Source organism: Rhinopithecus roxellana, chromosome 12, assembly GCF_007565055.1.
Source record: "Rhinopithecus roxellana isolate Shanxi Qingling chromosome 12, ASM756505v1, whole genome shotgun sequence".
NCBI classification, from domain to species: Eukaryota; Metazoa; Chordata; class Mammalia; order Primates; family Cercopithecidae; genus Rhinopithecus; species Rhinopithecus roxellana.
The window spans coordinates 55,791,100-55,805,325 of NC_044560.1; the positions used below are offsets into that span (position 1 = coordinate 55,791,100).

General features: G+C 54.2%; 1 protein-coding gene across 4 annotated transcripts in view; it reads left to right on the forward strand.

The window, feature by feature from the left end:
- SLC1A7 (solute carrier family 1 member 7) overlaps positions 1-14,226 on the forward strand; it is a 50,528-nt gene that overhangs the window by 14,371 nt on the left and 21,931 nt on the right. For 3 of the 4 annotated variants that reach the window (XR_748968.2, XM_010372215.2, XM_010372223.2), the window contains exon 3: positions 13,192-13,407. The exons of the other annotated variant lie outside the window; for it this stretch is intronic. Coding sequence is in view for 2 of the 3 variants with exons in the window: in XM_010372215.2 (XP_010370517.2) it covers positions 13,192-13,407 (216 nt within the window). In the remaining variant the exon portion in view is untranslated. The remainder of the gene's footprint in view (positions 1-13,191; positions 13,408-14,226) is intronic. 4 annotated transcript variants of the gene reach the window in all.

Here is a 14,226-nt window from a genome sequence, read left to right on the forward strand (position 1 = left end):
CCTTTGAAAATGCTGGGATTACAGGCGTGAGCCACCACACCCGGCCCAATTCCTATTCTTACTGCCTCTTGCTTTTCTCTGCCCTTCACTCCTACAACCAAGCGGCCTTCATCAGCTTCCCATTCACACGAGCATTCCTTGCTCCAAGTAGTACCTTCAGCTGTCTCCTGGTCCTCTGTGTATCTGTGTATTCGTTACCATTGCTGTGTAACAAATTATCACAAACTTAGTGACGTAAACATACTTCATGGTTGCCTCAGTCCCTAGGTCAGCAGTCTGGGCGGACTTGGCTGAGTCCTTAACTCAGAGTCTCAGGCTGCAATCGAGGTGTCCTCTGGCTCCGCTCTCATCCGAAGGCCCAACCAGGGAGAATCTGCCTCCATGCTCCCTCAGGTATGGACAGAAGTGGTTCCCCGTGGCTGCTGCCTGAGGGCCCAGCATTGACAGCTGTGCTGTGGAGCCACTCAGGTCCTAGAGGCTGCCTGCAGCTCCCCGCCCCAGCCGTCTCCACAGGCGGCTCACAGCGTAGCACTATAGGTCATCGAGGCCAGCGGGAAGCCCTGTCCTCGCCACTCTTCTGAGTCAAAGTCTTCTACCACATAACCACAGGGAGACATCCCACCACCTTGCCATGTTCTCATAGAAGTCACAGGCACGGCCACACTGGGGGAGGAGGATATGCCAGGGCTCGGGTCGTCAGGGTCGCCTGAGTGCGTGTCCACCTCCTTCTCTCTCCCGGAATCTTCCTACTCTCTTCCTCTGTCCCCAGAGCAGCCGGATGTCTTTCAGAAGTCACTTCTGCTCACCTCTCTCCCTAGAGCCGGCTTGGGTTGGGTGGAGCCTCTGCTCAGCTTCTGTCCAAGTAGCTCATCAAGAAATTTCTGAACAAGGACTGCTCCCTTACTGTAAAAGTAATTCTGAACAATATAACTCTCTCCCTTTCATCTGATTTCTCATTGCCCCGTACAGGGCCTGCTACTGCCGGTGCCTGATCAATACATTTTCAATGAATAAGAAGCAGCGGAGGGCAGTGGCAGCAGAGTTCAGGGAAAGCCTCACCACCAGCATTTGAATGGGCCCTGGAAGACAGTTAGGAGCTGACCTTTAAAAATGTTTTCATGTTTTAAAAAATTAGATAAAGCCCTGGCAACATAGTGAGACAGACCCCATCTCTACAAAAAAAAAAAAACAAAAAACTTTAAATATTAGCCAGGCATGATGGTGGGCACCTGCCTGTAGTCCTGTCTACTTGGGAGGCTGAGGTGGGAGGATTGTTTGAGTCCAGAAGGTTGAGGCTGCAGTGAGCCATGTTAATGCCATTGTACTCCAGCCTGGGCAACAAAGCAAGACCTTGTCTCATAAAAAAAAAAAAAAAAAAAAAAAAAAAAAAATTAGATAAACAAATTACAAACATTTTGGATCACAGAGAAGAAATCATCCTCTCCATATTGCTAATTCTGCCACTGTGATTTCTTCTCCATAAAGTTTGTTCTTATTCTTTCTGGTGAATTCACCAGATGCCGGGTGAGGTCCTTGGCTGATGGGATCAGAAGCCCAACTGTCTGGGCCTCAGAGCTGGTTGGGTCTGTCCCCCGATGCTATAAGGGGCAATCAAATATGACAAATACTGATTTATTCATTCCCAGAGATCAAGACACTTGCCAGCGAGGACAGTCATATGCAGGGTCTGGCTAGAGGCTCTCTATGGGCTCACCGTGCAGGGAACCCACTGGTTAAATCTGCTTGCTGGTGGGTCCATTTAATCATTGAATGGTATAACCCAGTGTAACTCCAGGTTTGCCATTTTCAGTTTATGTCAGCCCTCCCCACCACCCCCGCCTTATAGTGGAGCCCCATCACGTGTGCATTTAACTTAAGTGAATTCAATTACATGTGCTCTGAAAAAGGGAGAAAATCATTTAAATGAGACAAGAGACTCCTCCTTCCAAGGGCTCTGCCCCAGGTGAGGGCCATGAGAGAGGAGGGCCTGAATTGCTTCCACTGGCCTCAGTGCCCAAGAACCTGCCAAACAGTGAGCACCTCCCTGAAGCCAGGGAGTTTCTAGGGCCTGCAGAGGGGCAGTGTTTTACATCAGGCCTCTAAGTGTATGCTGACGGTCTCATCTGGTGTTTGCTTAAAGAAACAGCAACCCACTCCAAGGCTGGAAGGAAAACTGTCTTGAATGAACTTACACAAAACCATACCTCCTGGACTCCATGGGCAACTTAAGAGATTTTCAAGGGCAAAATTAATCATACTTGGTTTTTGCTTTATTGAAACTGAATACACTGAATATGGTCCTACTCCCCTGTACAAGCAGGAAGCCCAGTGTCTCCCTCTGGAGGCCTCCACTCCATGGCCACAGTCAGCTTATTTCATTCAGTGGTAGCTTCTGGTGTAAACAGAGCTGGAACATGGGGTCCTGCCACCAGCTCTGCTGCTCTGGTTCCCTCCATGTGGTGGCCCTGTGGAACGCAGGTCCTGCGTGGCCTGGTGGACGTCTGCACACTGCCCCTTGCATGTGCACAACGCTGCTCAGGCCACAGATGCCTCCAGACCCCTAGGTCACCCCAAGTCACCCCAAAGTGCCCGATAATTGTTCCTAAAGCAGCCTGAGTCATTTCCTGAGATCAGCTTCCTGGGAGTCGAGCCCCAATTCCCTTTTCCCTCCTACTGGGTTCATTTTGGGGGCCTTGAGTGCCAGGCCATCTCGGCTGGGGGACTCTAGCGAACCCTGGTGCTAACTTCAAATCACAGGGAACTGGGGCTCAGGTCTTAGTCTTTTTCCTCTCCGAAGACCCTGATCCTCTGGTGCAAATGGGACAGTTTTCCATAACTCTGCAGATGTCAAGTTCTCAAGGAGGGGGTTTCCATCAAACCACAACAGCACCTCCCTTGCCTGGACAGTGCTGCCTTCTCATCTGACATTTGCTGCTCAAAAGATTCTTTGCAAAATAAAATTGCCTGCAGGGGAACTTGCTCTGTCCACCCATGAACAGAGAAGCCTTGGACAAAAATTAGAAAATTCTGCCTCACATTACATTAGTATAGGAACGAATCGTCTAGACAGGACCTGCATTGGGCCCCCCGCCATGGGTTTGCCCTCCTCAGCTCTCTTCCATGTGCTGCCACAGTTCACTAACGTCGTGCCAATTACATCTTCATTTAGAAAAGTCAAGCCTTTAGGGCCTGGGAGCCTTACTTTCCCATTCTCCCCCCAGCAGGCCACTTGTCACTACCCCAATCCTTTTTGCTTTCAACTTACAGTGTAACCCACAAAGTATCTTCCACAAAAATAAATCTGTAGCCTGCTTGCTTTGGTTTTCCCCCAACATGATACCATAATAATTTCCACACTGCACCTTCACCTTGGTGATCCTGTGTCACTCTCCCACTCGGGAGGCACAGAGTTTGCAAAGCCCTTTTCTTGTCATAAGACACTTGGGAGGCCGCTAGACTCTTGGGGGAGCTGCTCTGCCCCAGAACTGTGGGTTCATCTTGAGTTCACCCTGTTAGACTCAGCCATAAAATAGGCACAGTGCTGTCTGCTAATTTACAAAGCAGGTCCCGGCAGGTGCTACATGTGTGTGTTTGCGTGCGTGTGTGTTTGTGTGTGTGTGTGTGTGTGGCCCTTTATGGCCCCATTCCACTGAGGCTAGAGTTTGCACCTAACCTTGGGAAGTCAACTCAGCCTTGTTTTCACACATCCTCAGACAAGCTTGACACAAGGAATTAGGGGTAGGTCAGACCAGCATCTGGATCCAGCTAGAGCCTCCAATTGTCCGCTTGCTTTTTGCCAAACCCTTCTCTCCCCTCATTCTTCAGTTTCTTAAACCAGGCGTCGTTCCGGGGAAACTGAATCCATGTGTTTGTGATTCACTAGGGCTGCGCATGGTAGAGTGTTCTGTGAGCTCCACATCACAGCAAAGACAGCCAAGTGTGGGTGTGGGTTGTCTGTGAAGCTGTGTTGTGTGTGTGTGTGTGTGTTGTATTGTGTGTGTATTGTTTTCCTTCCTATTTCTTGTAAGGACTTTAAACTGATTTTTCTTAGAATCAGGAAATCATGTTTGGCCAAAGAAACTCAACACTCCCTTCTCCCCTTCCTGAGGAACTCTAGTTTGGCAGAAAATTCCCCAACACCCACATTCTAACTTATTGGAAATGGGCCTGGGCCAAGCAGCCGTCAAAGTCTGGTTTGGGAGCCAGTGTGCAGGGGGCTGCCTGGACTCCCTAGGACAGGCCGTGAGCGGGAGGAGGCAGAGGAGCGGGTGGCCAGAGGGCCAAACCGGCACAGCCTGTGCTTCAGACGCTGCCCCCCAAGTCACGGGGCAGCCACAGTTCGGCGAGCTCCACGGAACCTTCTGGTGTGAGCCCTGGGACCTGCCTTTGGCCCTCCTGCCCAGTCAGATGATTTGCCTTACTCATCAAGAGGGGAAACGTGGCCCGCTGTGGGCTGCGGGTGGGGTCAGACCTCTAGCCTGGTGACTCCGAAAAACTCCCAGGCTTTATCCTGCACCACAGACTTCCAGGCTCTCACTCCCTTCCAGTTAGAGAATTCCTACTTGGCCTTCGAGGCTCCGTCCAGCTATGCCCTCCTCTGGGAGGCCCAGCCCGATGCCCGGGGGACTGGCCCTGCTCTGGCCGCTCAGTCACAGCCACCCCCACCCCCGGGTTGCTGTTGCTCTGCTGCAGGTCTCCCCACCTGCTGGCCAGAGCTCCATGAGGAACACAGACCCACCTCATTCACTTCTGAGCCCCACAGCACCCAGAGCAAATGTTCAACGCCGGGCAGGGTGGGCACATGTCTCAGAACCTGGGGAGGTGGGTGAGGTTTTGTTGTGCTGCCGCCCTTCTCTGTGGGGAACCACTGTGCTGGAGAGAGGCCCACAGGATGGTCCCGCCTGAGCCCTGTGCAGGGCAGACTCCAGGGACCCTGCTGGTGCAGGGAGGGGAGGTAGGAGACCTGAATTCCCCTGACTCCTGACGGTCTTTGCCCCATGGGCAAGGAAGGAGTGAGAGGTTCAGCTCACGTGGAGTTGGAAACTGGCCCTGGCCCTGATTACCTTAGGGAATGCAGCCTTCTTGGTGGGGAATGGTTGAGAATGGCTGGAAGTCTGATGGTGAGCTCTGAGGGCTGCAGCTGTGGCTCCTCCAGCTTTTGCTTTTGATCCAGTTCAAGTTTGTCATTTGCACAGGTCCCAGTGGAGTGCCCTCTTGGCACCCAGGCCTGGGAAGGAGGGACCTTCAGAGGACAGCAGGGCATGCCGGGGTAGCAGCACCCACTGCCCACACTCTGAGCCTCGCCCTCGCTCCCACCTTCCCTCCATGGATTTCAAGGTGGAGGCAAAGAGGTTTGGTCCATGTGGCTCCAGAGGGCTGGCTGGGCCCAATGTGGCCCAATGCTCTTCCTCGGAGGCAGATTTCATTGTGACACCAGGAAGGACTTCCTAATAAGCATCACCAGCTCATAGTGGAGGGGCTGACTCAGAAGGTAGTGAGTTCTCTGTCCTCTGAGATATGCAAGCAGAGGTGGTGGAGGAATTTCTGCCCTTGGGAGGGGGTGCTGGGACCAGATGGCCCAGACTTTAGCTAAGTGGGAGTCTGGGCACGCTGCCTCAGACCTCAGGAGGAGTCGGCTTGAGCGTGGGGCTTTGGCAGAGCCGTCTGGGAAGCATGACTTGGAGCTGGCGCTAATGGGCATGGTACTGGCTGTCAGCTGCTAGGCCTGCTTTCTTCTCGGGGGAAAGGAAGAGTAAGCCATGATGCTCAGGTGGACTGAAGGGACCCCTCTTGCCCACAAACCCCCAAAGCCTCCTTCCTGCGGCCTGTCTGGTGGACTTCCTGCAGCTGCATCCCAGGGCCAGCTGGGGAGAGCCTGTGCGGCTGGGTCAGCCGAGGCCAGAGCCCAAGGACTTGACTGCAGGGCTTGGGGCTCCTCACTGTCCCTCAGGTCTTCCCAGTGCCAGGAGGTTGTGACTGGATGCTGTCATGCTAGCAGAGTAGGGCTTGAACCCACTTACTGTGTGACTTTAGCAAGTTGCTTGCACACCTCCAGTGACTGGGAGGTCACCACTTTTCAAGGTAGTTCCTGCCAGAGCAGGACAGCTCTGCCAGAAAGTTATTCCTGGTGCCGAGCTGACAGCCCTAGGGCTTTTCCTGTCGTTCACAGCATTCCCAGGTCTGCTGTGCTCTGGACCACATAGCACCTGCCCTCCAGCCTCCCATCTGCTCCCCACAACCAGGCACGTGCCTCTGTCACCTGCTACCTACCCCAGCTGCCCTTTACAGGACACACACACCCCACCCTGTCTCTTTCCCAGTGAGTCAAGGCAGGTCTGCAGCAGCCTCCACCAGCCCCCGGGCTTCTGAAGCCACAGGCGGGGGGCCCGCCAGCCCTTTGGCAGCCCTGCGTCCCAGGTGACTCACTAGCTGGCAGCAAGCAAAACCCAAAGTCCCCTCCCCACGTGTGCAGCCACGGCTCAGCCTCCCCCTCCCACCCCGGTGTTTGTGCACTCCAAGCTGTGGAAGCCAAGTGTGGCCCAACACATGTCTGTGTTCAGGCTCATTGTGGCAGAATTGGCCCATGGTCCCTAGCCTGCTGGGGTCTGCTTGGATTCCCAGCTCCCTCATCCAACACATTAGCTGTTCCTCCCAGCTTCCCGTCCTCTACAAATCTGCTCCACATGCTGTCGGGGGCCTTGGCCAAGCCATTGATTAAAATGACCAGAAAGGAGAGGGCCGAAAGCAGAGTCCTGAGGCCCACCTCTAGACACCCATTTCTACTGCCCAGGACAGTCATTTGGCTCCTTGTCCCTTCACCAAGCTCCCATCTCTTCCCAGATTTCTGGTGCTAACTGTCTCGATGTCACACAGACACACAACGCCACAGGCATTCCCCTAAGCCCATCAGGGGGACCAAGGCTGGTACTGGTGATCTGTTCTCAGGAAACCTTCAATGGCTGCTCAGTCACCAGGGCACACAAGCCGTCCTTTTCAAGTCTGATCTAGAATGTCACCCTAGTTTAGCATCACACACATCAGCAACCCTGCACTCAGGCCTGTATAAGACCTTGGGTTCTGAGGACCTAGAGCCAAACTAGACTTAGCCTTGCCTTGGAGGAGTTCTAGTCTGCTGGGGCAGGTGGTCACAGACGACAGAGGAAATTCTAACAATTGAAATGCAGTGCATACTTATCACATGCTAGGCGCCACTCCAAACCAAGATTCAACCTCACAGCAAACCAGCATCATCCCCATTCATCCTCAGTGGAAACAGAGGCACACCAAGGCTCAGTCACATGCCCAGGGTCTTCCAGCGAGTGAGGGATGCTTACTCACGAGAGCTTCCTTGTCTTGCCTAGGGGCTCAGGGAGGCCTTCAGAGGGCGGTGGTGCCTAAGTGGAGACTTCAGAGCTGAGCTGCGTCTAGAGGACAGGAAAGGAGAAGCAGGTGGGGACTGGGCTCCCGGCACTCCCTGCCAGCCCGTCCTGTGCCAGGCACTGTGTCAGGCCCTGGGGATTCGGGTTGAGCCCACTGGCAGGGTGGTCCATAACAAACTGGGAAGCACAGGTTGCCCTGGGGAAGTGGGTGAGATGACTGCAGTCAGGGAAGGCTTCCCAGAGGCAGTGATGTCTAAGCTGACCCAGGGTTGGGGACATTGGGCTGGGGTCGGGGAAGGGATGGTGGATGGAGAGTTCCAGGCAGGAGGAAAATCCGGTGCAAAGGTACTTCCAGGAGCAGAGTGGACGAGGAGGAGAATGGCCCAGCCACACTGGACCCAGGGGAGGGAAGGAGCTGGGATGGTTGCGGAGGGCAATGGGGAGTCACTGGAGGACTTAAAACTGGGGGAGGGGCACCCGGCAGCCGGGCAGCCTGCAGGCTCTCTTGGCTCTCTCTGCAGGGAGGTGCGACTTCAACTTCGACTTCGTGGGGCGTGGTTTCTAATCCCTCACCTTTGTAACCAGCTCTTGGCAAATGGCAGAGCTGCTCAGCACCTCCCAGTGTGAGATGGGGTCAGGAGTCCCACCTCGGGGGTTGGTGCGAGAACCAGGGGAGGATCAGTCAGCGGCCTTTTTCTCCCTCCATGGGGAGCCTGGCAGCCACCGCCTCCCTTCCCCCACCCCTGCAAGGGGAACAATTACCAGATTGAGACAGGCTGGGCCTCCCCACTGCCTCTGCCGGTTAATGTCTCTAATCACCACAATCTCTTGATCCACAATCCCTGGGCTCTGAGTGGTGGCCAGATGGTTTAGGAGGGAGTTCCCGGCCTCCAGACTCCCAGAGGCTCTTCCCTGGGGCCCTCAAACACCTCAGGTGCTCCCAGGAGCACCCAGCCAAGCCTGGAGTGGGAGAGAGGTGGTTGCCTATTCTCCCCTCACCATAAATCACAGAGCCACAAGGAATGTTTGAAGTCATCCTCATGGAACCTCCCACTCTATCTGGAAGCCTCCATCCAGTATCTCAACAGGTGGCCATCAAGGATCCACTTAGGTGCCTCCAACAATGGGAAACTCCCCACCACAAATCTGAGGCTCATTACCACAGGCAGGCTGTGAACTCTGAGATTGAACTACAAAGGTTTTACATGGGCTGGATCACATTAAAATCATAGTTGGCTGGGCTGGGTGGCTCACACCTGTAATCCCAGCACTTTGGGAGGTCAAGACAGGAAGATCATTTGGGCTCAGGAGTTCAAGACCAGATTGGGCATCATCAAGAGACACCATCTCTACTAAAAATTTTTAAAAATTAGCCGGGCATGGTGTTGAGTGCCTGTAGTCCCAGTTACTTGGGAGGCTGAGGTGGGAGAATCATTTGAGCCTAGGAGGTCAAGGCTGCAGTGAGCCGTGATCGTGCCACTGAGCCCTAGCCTGGGCAACAGAGTGAAACCCTGTCTCAAAGAATTAATAAAAAATAAAATCATAGCCCAAACCAGATCTTTTCCCCCACCACCAGAGTTAAACCAGGTCTGTACCACAGAGAGGCACTGTGGGAGGGGGAACCCCACAAGGTTCTGAATCAGAAATCCCTGTTCCAATCTTGACGCTATGGTTCACCAACTGGGGGGCCTCGCCACTTGCCTCCACCTCCCTGTGCTCCATTTTCCGCGTCTGTAACTCAGAACTATTGTATTGGGCTGTCCAATACAACAGCCATGAGTCAGAGGAGGCTACTGAGACCCAAAATGCAGGCAGTGCAACTGAGGAACTGAACTTTTAATTTTATTTAATTAATTTAAGTTAAAATTTAAAACCTGAAGCAGTATAATTTTTTTTTTTTTTTTTTAACAGAGTTTCATTCTTGTTGCTCAGGCTGGAGTGCAACAGCATGGCCTCGGCTCACTGCAACCTCTGCCTCGTGGGTTCAAGCTATTCTCCTGCCTCAGCCTCCCGAGTAACTAGGATTACAGGCATGTGCCACCACACCCAGCTAATTTTGTATTTTTAGTAGAGATGGGATTTCACCATGTGGGTCAGGCTGGTCTTGAACTCCTGACCTCAGGTGATCCACCCGCCTCAGCCTCCCAAAGTGTTGGGATTATAGGCGTGAGCCACCGCTCCTGGCCTAAACATTTTTATATTGATGACACATTGAAATGATAATATTTGGGATAAACTAGGTTAAATAATGTATTAAACTTAATTTCACCAAAAAACTAATTTCACCTATTTCTTTTCACTTTTTAATGTCACTACTAGAAAATTCTAAATTACAAATGTGGCTCGCAGTGGAAATCCACAGCGCCTCACTCAGAAGGTTGTTTAAGGATCCAGTGAGCTGGGTGTTCAGGTGTCTGGGGAACAGTAAAGTCCCAGAGAGATGATGGCTTCTGAGGCTGCTGGGTCCTCCAGGAGGTGTCCTCTCCATCACACAAGAAGACGGGCTCAATCTAGAAAGAACAGAGAATGTGAAGGACTATTCAAAATAAAACAAAAATTATTTATAACACCCAAAGATAACGGTTACATTTCCTATAGAGTTTGCTTGTTTCCGTGCCCGTCCGTGCGACCTGGTCTCCCACCACCACTGGGCACCAGCTGCAAGTTCTCAGAAAAGTCACCTTTAACAGCTTGGCCCTGAAGCCTGGGACCTTGAGGAGCCTCAGCAGGGAGGAACTCCTCAAAAAGCCAAAGGGCAGGGCCTTACACCTCCTTTCTGTGCCTGTGAGGGCTGTGGAAGCCACGCCCTCTGCATGCCCAGCCCCCATTCTTCTTGGCCTCTGCCCTCACCTGCCATGGCCCTGGCACTCTGGGGGAGGCTGACCTATGCTGCCAGCTGTCACCAGCAGTTTCCACGGCTGTTCACCTCTCCCTTCCGCCATATGTGGGGAAGGAGGGAGGCTCCACACAGAACGACTTGGGTCCCAGGATTCTCTCCATTTCGTCCATGGGTGCTCTCCTGTCCAGAGCCAATGGGGGCCCCAGGGTGCCGTCAGGGGTCCCTCTTGCTCTGTCTAGAACCTATACTCCCTCCCACATCTCATTCTGTCCCTGAGTTGGCGCCACCCCTGTGTTAGGCCTCTTCTTCCCCGGAGGGGCCTTCTGAGAGGCCTTTATCCTTTTCTGAAATCCAGTCCTCACCTGCGCCCCACTCCACGCAATCCCTCAGACACATCTATGTGCCTAGACCGCAAATCCAGAGGGGGGTCCTCCGTCCCAGGAGGTTCCAGGGCTCACTGCAGAGATGCAAACGATCTGGTAACTTGCTTTTCCACTTAGCGTTGATTTAGGAACATCCTTCCAGGGACATGATCACTCCTGATGGTTGCTATGCCATCCCTTTCTATCTAATCTGCATTGGTGAGTTCTTAGGTGGAGTTTTTGATCTTACAAATACTACTTCAGTGACCCTCCCAGTACACCATGTTTACGTTGATCTTCTCAAATCTAAGGAATTGTTAGTTCTCCGTTCTAGACATTCAGCAAATTCTGCCGCCTGAGTTGTGCTGAATGCCACAAGGCCACCCTATTCCTGAGCTCAGCCTATCTTCTCTATCCCTTCTATCACCAATCTGTCACCAATCCTCAGATATTACCTGAGCTCAGACCACAGCGAACAGCACGGTGTCTCACACTTTCCAGCCTCCCTTCTGCCTTGTGCTGTCTCACTGTTGGGCATGTCTGCCCCATCTCCGAATCCTCTCCCATTTCCAAGAGCCAGCTCAAATGCCACCTCCTCCAGGGAGCCCTTCTTGACTTCCCTAGTTTGAAGTGATTCCCCCTTCTCTGAATAAAGACAGCATTTCCTTGTCCCCCCTTCCCTTGTGGTTCTGATGCTCCCACATAGTCCAGGGGCCATTTGAGTGCACTTGTGGCCCAGTGTCGTTTCCATCTCCCTCCCCATTCCCTGGCAGACTAGGAGCTCCTTGAGGTCAGGGACAGGTTCTGATTTATTTCTGTGGGCACAGGGCATGGCACAGAGTGGGCATGTGAGAAAGGTTTGAACACATATGAATGAAGGAGGACAGGCCTGGGTCTGGCCCTGAGTTCTGGCCCAGCCGGGCACTGCTGTCCTGTGTGACCTCAGGCAGGGCCTGCTCTCGGGGACATGGCTTCCCTGTGGCCTGAGACAGCTGGACCCCACTGTGGGGGTTCTGTCATGGTGGGAGGACTGTTTGGCCCTGGGGTTGATGCACCGACCCTGCCTGGGATAATCTCTCTTGGATAATGATTGCAGGGCAGCCCCCCATTTCCTCTGGCTGCACAATCCCATTATGAGCCCTTCAGGATTTATGTCTAAGACCCACCCTAAGCCCATCACTAACATATGGCATCCTGGCAGATGAGGATAAGCAGAGATTGTAAACACTCATTCATTCATTCATTCATTCACTCCTTCACTCAGCATGTCTGCTACTAAACTGCAGACCCAGCATTCAATCAGAACCTGGCCCAACCCTGGAGGTGCTTCCGGTAAACAGTTCACAGTTCAGTGGGGTGGGGGCAGGGACAGTGGGAGGCACAGGGACTGTGGAACCAGAGAAGGAGGCTTCACTCAGCTTGGTGCTCAGAGAAGGCTTCCTGGAGGAGGGGACGCTCAAACTCTGTCTTACCAGAAGAGTAAGCCATTGTGCCAGGGAGCAGGCAGGGCAGGGCCCTCACAGGCAGTGGCTCCCGTTGTGGGAGGGGGCCGGTGTTCACGCTCAGCCTGGGGCTGGATGCTGCTGCACCGAATCTAATGATAAGAGGAGCGTGGCTGGGGATTATCTGCTCTTGTTTACATGATTAAAACCAGACAAATACTTCTTTATCTGAAAGAATGAAAGGGCTTTGGGGAAAAATCCTTTTGGCAACAAAGCAAAGCACAAGCATTTCCTTAATTAATCTCTCACTTCCTCCATGCCTCTCACCATCCCACACCCCCACAACAGCTGCAAGAAGAGTCACTCTGGGGCTCCGGGGCTCCAGGACTTTGGGGCTGACCTGCACTGGTAGGCAGAGACCCAGGCCAGGGTGGATGGGGGTGGAGAGGAGCCGAGAGGAGAGAGACCCACAGCCCTCTCAACACAGCCACCTATGACAGGGAACCTGGGCCCAGGCACAAACCCAAGATGGCCTCATTTTACAGATGGAGATCCTAAGGCCCAAAGATGGAGGAGTGACTTGCTTGCTGAGGCCACACAGCCAGTTGGCAGAGCTGGGACTAGGACCAGGGTCACCAGTCCCCAGCTCAGCGCTCTCACTCCCTCCCTCATTAGCTGGTCCAGGAGCCTGCAGGAACTGCCTGCAGTGCCGTCCTCTCGGGACCCACAGGGAAGTCAGACCCATCCCTCCTTTCACAGACAGACAGGCAGGGTCCTGATGGAGCAACCAGGGGCTGTGGGAGTCCTGGAATGGGCTCCTCACTTTGGGGGAGAGGCAGGTAGACCTCAGAGGTAGCCCGAGCTTGATCCTGCCTGGTGGGCAGGTGTTAGGAGAGTGAAGGAAGCTTCTAAGAGGACACCAAGCATGGAAAACGGCAGGTGCAGCGGTCTCAAGGCGCGGGGCCTGCACCCCAGGGCGTGGGGCAGAGGGCAGAGGGCAGAGCAGAAAGAGAGGCTGGAAGGAGCACAGGACTGGATTGTTGGAGGAACGGGGTTCCCTGGAGCACTGTGAGGCAGCTGAGCATGGCCAGGTGGGGCCGAGTGAGCACTGAGTGCCTGGCCAGGCCCTGGCCTCCCCACCACAGTCCCTGACCCCCTCGCCCTCCCAGCTTGATGTCCGGACTTGCCTCTCTCGATGCCAAGACCTCCAGCCGCCTGGGCGTCCTTACTGTGGCGTACTACCTGTGGACCACCTTCATGGCTGTCATCGTGGGCATCTTCATGGTCTCCATCATCCACCCAGGCGGCGCGGCCCAGAAGGAGACCACGGAGCAGAGCGGGAAGCCCATCATGAGCTCAGCTGATGCCCTGCTGGACCTCATCCGGTAACCATTGCCACCCACACCCCGCTCGGGAACGCCAGGCCCAAGCCTGCCCTGCCAGGGCCCCCAGAGGCCAGAACGGGGTATAGGGATGGGGGTGATCATGGAGGCCATGATCATCCTTGGGGGTTGAGCTCTGGGCTGCCCACCGAGATCATGCTGCATCATCTGCCCCACCAGGCTGGAAGCACCTTGCAGGCAGGACGGGGTCTGCCCCTCTCTGCCTGTGGCTGGGCGCAGAGCAGGCGTCTGTGAGCATTTGCTGATGCCCAGCCTATAGGATGGGAGGCTGGCAGTTGTTGGCCCCTCCCTTTCTTTATTGGTCCTCTTTTCACAGATGAGGAAATGGGGCTCAAAAAGGTGCCATGACTTTTCCAGAGTCACCAGTAGGTAGGTAATGGAGACAGGATTCAACCTAGGCCTGTCTGACTCCAAGGACGGTGCCATTTGCCCTGCGGTGCCAGCCCCTAGCCACGGCAGTACAGCTGACCTTGCTTCTCACTCCTAGGCTCCCTCTCCAGGGAAGCACTGCAGACCCAGCGGCACAGCCACCTTCCACTCCCTCTCCCTGGGTCCCCTGCAGGCCACCCCTGCTCCTCTCCTTCATGCATTCGCTCCCTCACCAATGGAGCTCTGTGCCTGGCCCTGAACCAGGGGACTCAGAGCCAGCCCTTGCCCTGCAGGAGTGATCAGACCCTGGAGCAGACAGGGACAACGTGGGGGCCTGGGGCTGCAATGGGGAAGCTGGGGCTGCCGCTGAGAGCAGGAAGCCACTGCCCTTCTAAGGGAGGGGAAGATGGGGAGGCAAGGAGGGCAGGCCTG